The sequence below is a fragment of the Musa acuminata genome, chromosome BXJ3-8 (assembly GCF_036884655.1).
Source record: "Musa acuminata AAA Group cultivar baxijiao chromosome BXJ3-8, Cavendish_Baxijiao_AAA, whole genome shotgun sequence".
Classification (NCBI taxonomy): Eukaryota; Viridiplantae; Streptophyta; class Magnoliopsida; order Zingiberales; family Musaceae; genus Musa; species Musa acuminata.
Window position 1 is genome coordinate 12,010,189 of NC_088356.1, and position 8,585 is coordinate 12,018,773.

General features: G+C 47.9%; 2 protein-coding genes across 2 annotated transcripts; one reads left to right on the forward strand and one right to left on the reverse strand.

The window, feature by feature from the left end:
* Positions 1 to 2,381: 2,381 nt before the first annotated feature.
* On the reverse strand, positions 2,382 to 3,357 carry LOC103994969 (protein S40-4). Its single transcript, XM_009415442.3, has one exon. The coding sequence runs from the start codon at positions 3,159 to 3,161 to the stop codon at positions 2,673 to 2,675; it is 489 nt and encodes a 162-aa protein (XP_009413717.2). The 5' UTR covers positions 3,162 to 3,357; the 3' UTR covers positions 2,382 to 2,672.
* Positions 3,358 to 6,977: 3,620 nt separating this feature from the next.
* On the forward strand, positions 6,978 to 8,559 carry LOC103994968 (aquaporin PIP2-4). Its single transcript, XM_009415439.3, has 4 exons — positions 6,978 to 7,411; positions 7,511 to 7,806; positions 7,910 to 8,050; positions 8,176 to 8,559. The coding sequence occupies exons 1-4, from the start codon at positions 7,099 to 7,101 to the stop codon at positions 8,287 to 8,289; spliced, it is 864 nt and encodes a 287-aa protein (XP_009413714.1). The 5' UTR covers positions 6,978 to 7,098; the 3' UTR covers positions 8,290 to 8,559.
* The last annotated feature ends 26 nt before the right edge of the window (positions 8,560 to 8,585 follow it).

Sequence of the window (8,585 nt, forward strand, 5' to 3'; positions counted from 1 at the left end):
TATGGACAATTAGAACCAAGCAATTCCTTATCACAAATAAATTATATTCCTTGGCAGTAGACTCTCTCTCTCTCTCTCTCTTGCCTTTGGAAAGATACAGCAGCAGTGTGCAACCTCAAATAGTGAAAGTTTCTTGTTTTCGTCTTCTAAATCTGCAGTTCTTCTCAACCAGGATCTGCCTGAGTTGCAACGGATCGAAACAAGACATGATCAAAGCCTGCATCTGCTGAGATGCAACGAACGGAAACAAAAACAAAGTCAGATGGCACTTCTTATTCATTGTTGTCTGTGCAAAGTAGAGCAGCTTGCAGCCTCAAACAGTGTCTTGTAATCTTTGTTCTAAGCTGCAATGCTTCCGCATCAGGACCCGGCCATGAAGCAAGCAAATCAACAACGTCAACTAGTGAAGCATCTCACGTTCTGCTCTTACTCAACAGGTGCCAATCTTTTCCGGAGGAAGCTCTTTGTCTGCATTTTGGTTCTCTCTCTTGCCAACTCTGATTGGCTCTGCCTGCAGTGGACACGTTAACATCAAGCTAAAAAGGCCGGTGATCTAATCCATCTACTATGAGTGAAGAGAAAAGGAGATGCAGATGAGGTCTTATACATATCAATCATTTCCCTGTCTCATGAGCAGGAAAAAATGATACGGATTGCAGGTGGAGTCTCAGAGATTTTGTGTGGGTGCACCGGCCGGTAGACTAGCTAAATATGGACAAGAAAATTGGCCATCTTCTTCATATATGTTTAGGAGAAAAGCATGGAACAGTGAAACCAATACAATTCAACTCGAAAGCTGCATTTTTTATCCTTCTAGATATTTGATTAGATCGATTTGATCTTATAGATTTTTTTGCCAAGATCTAACTGATATTTATTTTTTGGCAAATTATGTGATACAGAATCACCAAATCATTCTTGCAAGCAAAAAAGAAAAAAAAAATCATTGTTGAGATGCCTCAACCAGTCACTATCACCTATCCTTGTCTTTAAGAAATAGATAAGACATGAATACCATGCTGAGGTGGTTTAAAAATGGAAGACACAACCATATCTTCAACCACAATAATAAATCGCTTGTCTTATTTTATTAATTTGTTGAAATACCCAATGTTGTCATCCTATCAACAATGCAAGACATTGGCATATCTGAAGGAATAAACAAAGAATAAGAATGGCTTCTTCCCATCTTTACCTACCATTATTAATTCAACATAAAGACCTATGTGGGGCTTTGGCTTTGTTGTGGCTGTGGATTCCCTCTCCAGCACCTGTTGCTTGATGGAGAGTGTCCATCTCCACCCCCAAAAAGGACAGTTTTTGTAGCAGGAATACGAACACTAGCATGGCATTTTCTTTTGTGAGTGTGTGTGTGTGTGTGTGAGAGAGAGAGAGAGAGAGAGAGAGCAATCTAAATGCCATATGAGATTCCACGATGCACTCAGCTTCAAGCATAAAGTCATCGAATTATTAGAGGAGGTACTGCAGCTTTTCTGCTAAGAGAATTGACTGTGTTCCCTGTGAGAATGACCAAATTACTTTTCATTCATTTAGCATATAACTATTCCAAAGCACAACAAGTGCTCTAAATTATGTACCAAACAGAATATGCCATATGCCAGTTTGCATTAAATATAATCCTAAAGCATATAACTCTAGTCCTAAAAGATGTGTCCATGCAGTGCACATAAGAAAAAGCACAAGTATATAAGCTTATATCTTCAATTATTATGTCTGCGTTTTTTGAGGCAAGGATGAAAGTGTCAAGAAAAGAAGGCACTGGATATCTTAACCTACTAAGTCTCCATTAATTTAATGTCTATCATTCAAAAGATAAAGCTTCATTTAAAGGTTCTCATAAGAAACATGAAATGGGAAGAACTTGCAAGTCATCTCATTGTAGAGTAAATCAATTCACTTGTTTATAGTTTCTCTTTTCCTAATCTCGCTTTCTTGTATTTTTGATTATTTGCTCTACAGTAAGTACCACCCCACTTGTATAAGATAAGCACAAGCACACATCATACCCTCGTTTTCTTCTTCGTCTTCTTCTTCTTCTTCCTTTGCTGTTCACGACATGTCTCGTCATTTAGATAAATTTGCCTACCAAATTTGTCCAAGTTGAAATCGGCAGTTCTACTTGTATGGTTTCTCTAATCACACTCCTGCTTTTTCCTCTATCGGAGGCTGCAGAGTCTCTCACAAAGGGTGTTCCTCACCACACTGTTCCTTGAATCCCATCCTCCGAGATGAATACCAGCCTTAACCAGTTCTCACACATATGAAGTAGATTGGCTTGTATCAGCAAACAGCAATTCGATTCTCACAATCAAACATTGGGATTTATTCTCTGGAAAGCACCGAGAGTACGCAAGTAGCGATGGAGGAACAGACACGCTTTACTCTGTTTCCATGACATTGATTTGAACTTTGGCATTAAATTGGGCACTCCAAGTTACAATCCATGGCTTCAGAAAGTTAAATACGTACGCTATAAAACTTCAACCAAGAAGGGGAAAAGGAAAGAATATATGAGCACAAATCCATATATCCTTGCAGATATACATATACGAGAAGGAAAAAAGATGGCTTTTTGGTGGCAAAAACGGCCTCATTTGCAGTCTGTCTCTTTGCGTTCCGCTAAATGGTGATTGGATGATCGATCGAAGGTGTCAGTCCTGGAACCCAGTCTTCTCCCAGATGGCATTGCGAACGCGCCTGAGGTCGCGGCCCTTGAGGGTGCAGCCGACCCCCTCGTGGACAGAGAACGACGCCGCACGGCTCCGCCACAGCAGCTCGTGCGGCGGGATCATCGGCCCCCCAGCGCCGCCCTCCTCGCCCTCCTCCTCCCACCAGCCCCTGGCGCTGTTGCTGCTACCGCCGCCGTAGTAGCTGCCGAGTATCTTGGACCAGTCCGGTATGTTCACCGGCAAGGAAGCGGCGGCAGCGGCATCGGCGACGGCGCGATCTGCCTTCTTGCTGCGCGCGGAAGAAGGTCGGGAGGAAGGCGCCGGCTTCGGGAACTCGGCCAGGCGCGGCTCGATGGGGCTTCCCCAGACGTCGGACTCCTCGAACTCGTCCGCGTCGAACCCGGCGGCGGTCGGCGTGAAGAGGCGGTGCGCCGCGTGCTTCGCCGTCAGCTGCTGTCTTCCCCCCGCCATGATCAACCAAGCTCTCGTCTTTGTATTCTGTTTCCTCGCAGAAAGCCCCCTCGTCTCAACTATTCTTCACGACTCGGTCCTTGGTCTGCGTAGTTTCGGACCACCGAAGGAGAAGGGAAGAAGACGAGGAGGAGGAGAGAGGGAAAGGGAAAACCCTGTGATTGGGCGCTTCCTTCTTTAGATTTCATTGCTCGTGAGAGCTTGTTATTATAGAGAAGCCTTCACTTGGAAGAGGCCTTGTGGATAAGGCTCTTGTTTCTCTTTCTTCGTCGATGTGATGCTGCCCTTCGACCTGCTTTTTATTTACGATACTGCCATCGGGCTGGCTTCACGCCACCACGTCGCGTGTTTCGTTGTTTCCTCGTTAAACACGTTCTGATGTTTCGCGGAGCACGGCAGCCTTTTGGACCTGGATTCCTCCTGTTGAGAATAAAAAGAGGTGCTATCTTGTAACTAGCGTGATCCGCAAGAGTAGCTTGTCGTACTTTTCACCGTGGCCGTTGGATGGCGTGGTGATCCGAAGTATCGAGGGCTAGGATGGGAGTGACTGAGGCGGGGGGAGGAGGAGCGGCAGGATGGTAATTCGAAATCAAAGGTGATCCGCGTTTTGTCGCGGCCGCGGCCGGGGCCCGCGGCGGGACACGCGTCTACCGGCATCGATGACGCGACGCGACGCGACGCGCAAATCGCACGGCCCGATAGCGCGGGGTAGCATCACCGCACGTGAAGTGGGACCCACGTTGTCCCCCTCCTTCCCCTCTCCCTATCCAGCGCAGATGCGGCGCCGTGGCGTGACAGAGTAGGAACAGGCGGGACCCACTGACAAGCGTACACCCTCGCGCACTAAAAGCTTCGGGGAGGGAAAAAAGAAGGGACGTGGCGAGACGCCACTGGTCTTCGCACGTGGGGGATGAAAGGTGGACGTGGTACGGCACTGTGCCGAACTGAGAAAAGACCCGGCACGATTTTTAAAGCAGGGATGCCGTGAGCGACACTCTTTCCCGTGCTGCCTCCCGACGGTGACTGCTCTCTCGTCGTCACCATGGCGACCATGATTCCCTACAACCATTGCAGCGTGATCGACACCAATCTTCCGGTTCGCAAGGTGAATTCACGGTTTCCTGTTGAATCTGATTCGATGCAAATCATGCAAAGGGAAATTTTTTTGGGGGCGGTAAATCTAAATGCCACTGCGAAGAAGTCCAAGCGGAGGCTTGTTCTTCCTAGAGCAGTAGCCATGGCTCGCGGAGCTGTAGCTTTCGGTGTAAAGACTTTGATTGCAACGCCATTTTGCATCGCGTTCAAAGCTTTGCTTGGGATTTCCAAGTCAACCCCTCCTTGTCATCATTCATTGATGCGTCTGCAACAGTGGTTGTAAACGCTTTCAAGTCTTTTTTTTTTTTTTTAATGTCACCGACTTCTAGATGATTAAAACCTTGGCTTGGCAGTCAACCGGTCATGGATTTCCGAACGCAGCAGCTGAAGATTACCTGGGAGTCACTGTTCCTTTACTGATGACCAAAGGTGATGTGCAGGATAACCTATCGGAGCAAGGAAGAAAGGATTAGCTGTCTGCGGTGGTGACAATATCTGATCTTCTTCGTTCTTATCCTCGGCCACATCAGTGTCTAGTTGAATTCTCATGAGAAGATGGGCTCAGGCTCACCTGTCTCACCACAATGGAAACATCAGATACAACTCTTGGTTCGAGAAGAACATGCATTGCCACATCAAGCGTAAAGGGATCTCTGTTTGCCGAGACGTATTTATGAATGTTAGAGCTTGATCAAGATACATATTAGACCTTTCTTGGCAGCTTATGATGCTGGGAATAAGAAGTCAGCCCCAGAAGTTTTAAGTCTCTCGTGCTTGTGTCTCGAGCTGTCCAATTCTGCTTTACTTCTTAAACATATGCCATGTGTAGATGATCAGCAGGCTGTACTCTCACAACACAATGCAGCTTCTATTGCATGAGTGACAGAACTATGACAAATGCAACCCTGAGATTCACATGTAGATGGTAATTGATTTGGATCAACATCACATTTAAGAAGCCACCTAACTTATTTTGCAGATCGAAGAGATTTGGACATATAGTGAGATGATAAATTACAGAGTTCGAGCATCGTTGTCATGCTTTAAAGAATCAGCATTGGAGAGAGAGAGAGAGAGAGAGACCTCTGTGCAGAAAGTTAAACATATACATAATGGGTGCTCCCGAGAGCTATCCAAACAGTACGTTATTCTCGGAGAATCCAGCCTTGGATTTGGGACAAATCGGGGTTTGGCTTCTTTACAACTGACAAGTTATAATCGAGTGAACTTTGGGAACCAGCCGTCAAGCTTATCGATGCGCTTCACCACTCTCTCTCATCTTGTTTCTTAATGCGATTAATAGCTGTCTGTGAGTGGCAACGGAGCTTTGGTATTAAGGAAGCAGGACCTTTCTTGGAGCTCCCTCCCATATCTAGTCCTCCTCTGCTTGTGTGTCTGCATGTTCATGGACTGCGCATTTGATCTCCGTCCACCATGGATCATCGGCATGACTAGTTACGATTACTGGACTCGCACAAAGAGAGGCCCGTTTGTATCTGCCGTTTTATATGCCCAGGAACAACACAAACGGATTTAATCAATCATGGGCAGTGAAACGATCAGTAACTCTTCCCAGTAATATTCAAGATGTCATTAGCTTTCTGACAAAGCCAAGATTGACATTGTGAGATAAATACATTAGATTTTCCTCGTATTTCACCCACTGTGGGTGTCTTCTGTATTCTCTCTCGTACATGTCGTCGTTGGTTCGTCAAGAGAAAAGAAAGCCAAGAAACAATAGCAAAATATGCACTTCTGACCCAACATTCAGGAGTAGTAGTAATCTTTTATGCATTCATTTCAGATGTTCTGCTGATAGTGGTTTCAGTTCATCATCCGTGGAAGAAAAAACAAATGGAGACATCACCAATTACGCACCACCTAGAGACAAAGATGAGCTATATAATTAATTAAGATTCTTCTGGTCCAGCCCTCATATCATCACCAAGATGGCAACCTAATTCATAAGATCAATAAATGGTTTTTGGTGATCTGGAAAGCTAAATAAGTCTTGGATGTTGATTTTGGAGGGATCATCATCTGACATTAAAAATTGTACACCTCGTGCGGAACCTATATGCATGATTGGGCAACTCGAGGGCGGAGTTTTTGTCGCTGGAATACTCTGGACATGAGACGGGCGACGTCGATGACGCCACCTCCGCACCGCCTATTAAACGCGGGCCACAAGCCAACTTAACCGACGCAAAAATCCAACAACAAAATCTAAACTATCGAACCCCGGATTGGTTCCGTGTCCGGGCGCCGCCGACCGCCACTTCCTCTTGAGCCATCCACGTGGCTCTCTCTTATTTCGCTCGTTTCTTAAGCCGGAGGTCCCCTTTCACCCACGTGGCGAAACGGGCTGTGAATAATAACCGTCCTCGACAAATTTGCGTTGATCACAGTGCTTCGCCTTTAATCGGTCATATCACCGGTCACCTGCGTCTGTGTGAGATTACTGCGAGCCCCTAGTCTTTGCCATACCCTGCTGCCATTACTTCCATCAATGGAAGAAACGACACAGCCGACACAGGCATATAGCATCCCTCTCACGTACCGGCGGTGGTCGAGCATCTGACTTGGAATAGTACTGCGTGGTGGGGCCGACAATGGGTTGATGAACTGCGATGATGATCCACCGATGAGGATTTGGTCGGTCAGGGGCGGCATATTATAACCCTAAACCTCAATCCATCGGTAGCAAGATTGCACGGAGAGAACCAGCCCTCCTGCTGCTACTGTTCGTCACCCGTGGCCCATAAATAGCTCCAACTCTCCCTCCTTCCAAGCGCACAGCTTACAAGTGCTACTACTTGTCCTCTGGTTCGCAACTGCATCGATGGCGAAGGATACCGAGGTGGCAGGACGCGGCGAGTACGGAGGCAAGGACTACACTGACCCACCGCCGGCGCCGCTCATCGACGCGGAGGAGCTGACCAAGTGGTCGTTGTACCGCGCGGCGATCGCGGAGTTCGTCGCGACGATGCTGTTCCTGTACGTCACGGTGGCGACCGTGATCGGGTACAAGCACCAGTCGGACCCCAACGTGAACCCGGCCGACGCCGCGTGTAGCGGCGTCGGGATCCTCGGCATCGCGTGGGCCTTCGGCGGCATGATCTTTATTCTCGTCTACTGCACCGCCGGCATCTCCGGTTCGTCCCTTTGCTTTGCGACAGTACTCGTTGCTTGCAGTCTCTACGGTAAGTATGCATTTGCTGACGGCGCTCGTGTGGGCGATGCGGCGCATGCAGGTGGGCACATCAACCCGGCGGTGACGCTGGGGCTATTCTTGGCGCGCAAGGTCTCGCTGGTCCGCGCCCTCCTCTACATGGTGGCGCAGTGCCTGGGAGCCATATGCGGAGTCGGCCTCGTCAAGGGATTCCAAGAGGCCTACTTCGTCCGCTACGGTGGCGGCGCCAACGAGCTCAGCGCCGGCTACTCCAAGGGCACCGGCCTCGCCGCCGAGATCATCGGTACCTTCGTCCTCGTCTACACCGTCTTCGCCGCCACCGATCCGAAGCGCAACGCCCGTGATTCCCACGTGCCGGTCTGTAACTCTCATCACATACTTACATATGTGTACGTCTGTCTCTCTCTCTCTCTCTCTATATATATATATATGTGTGTGTATCTGGCGTTCTTCGCTACAGGTTTTGGCTCCTCTTCCAATTGGGTTCGCAGTTTTCATGGTGCACTTGGCCACGATCCCGATCACCGGCACCGGCATCAACCCTGCGAGGAGCTTGGGAGCTGCCGTCATCTACAACCAGGACAAGGCCTGGGATGACCAGGTACCGATCTCTCCGCAGTAGTCATAATATGTAAAAGAAAAGATAGCTAGTGATATCTGCATTATTAGCTCATGGATTAATGACTGCAAAGAATGGAGATGAGCGGGCAATTGATGTGCTTGCAGTGGATCTTCTGGGTGGGGCCTTTCGTCGGTGCTGCCATTGCTGCAGCCTATCACCAGTACGTCCTGAGAGCGAGCGGTGCCAAAGCTATGGGGTCCTTCGGGAGCAATGCATGACGACACCTCCGTTTCCTCTTCTACCTCAACCAGAAGAACAAGCCTCATCTGATGTTGATGTCGTTGGGCATCAACTCATTTCTTCACCTTCATGAACGCATTTGGGTGCTGTGTCATGTTTCTCTGCATTTCTCTTCCACTTCACCTTGTTTGCATCATCAAGAATGTACTCCTAAAGTGAAGATCTATCAAGTGTCGTCCTTTATGTCATCTTCACACGGTCTGGTGATTGATGGGCTCAATCAATAAAAAGGGGTCATTTCTAGCTTCTCCAAACAATAGCAAACCAGAAGGGA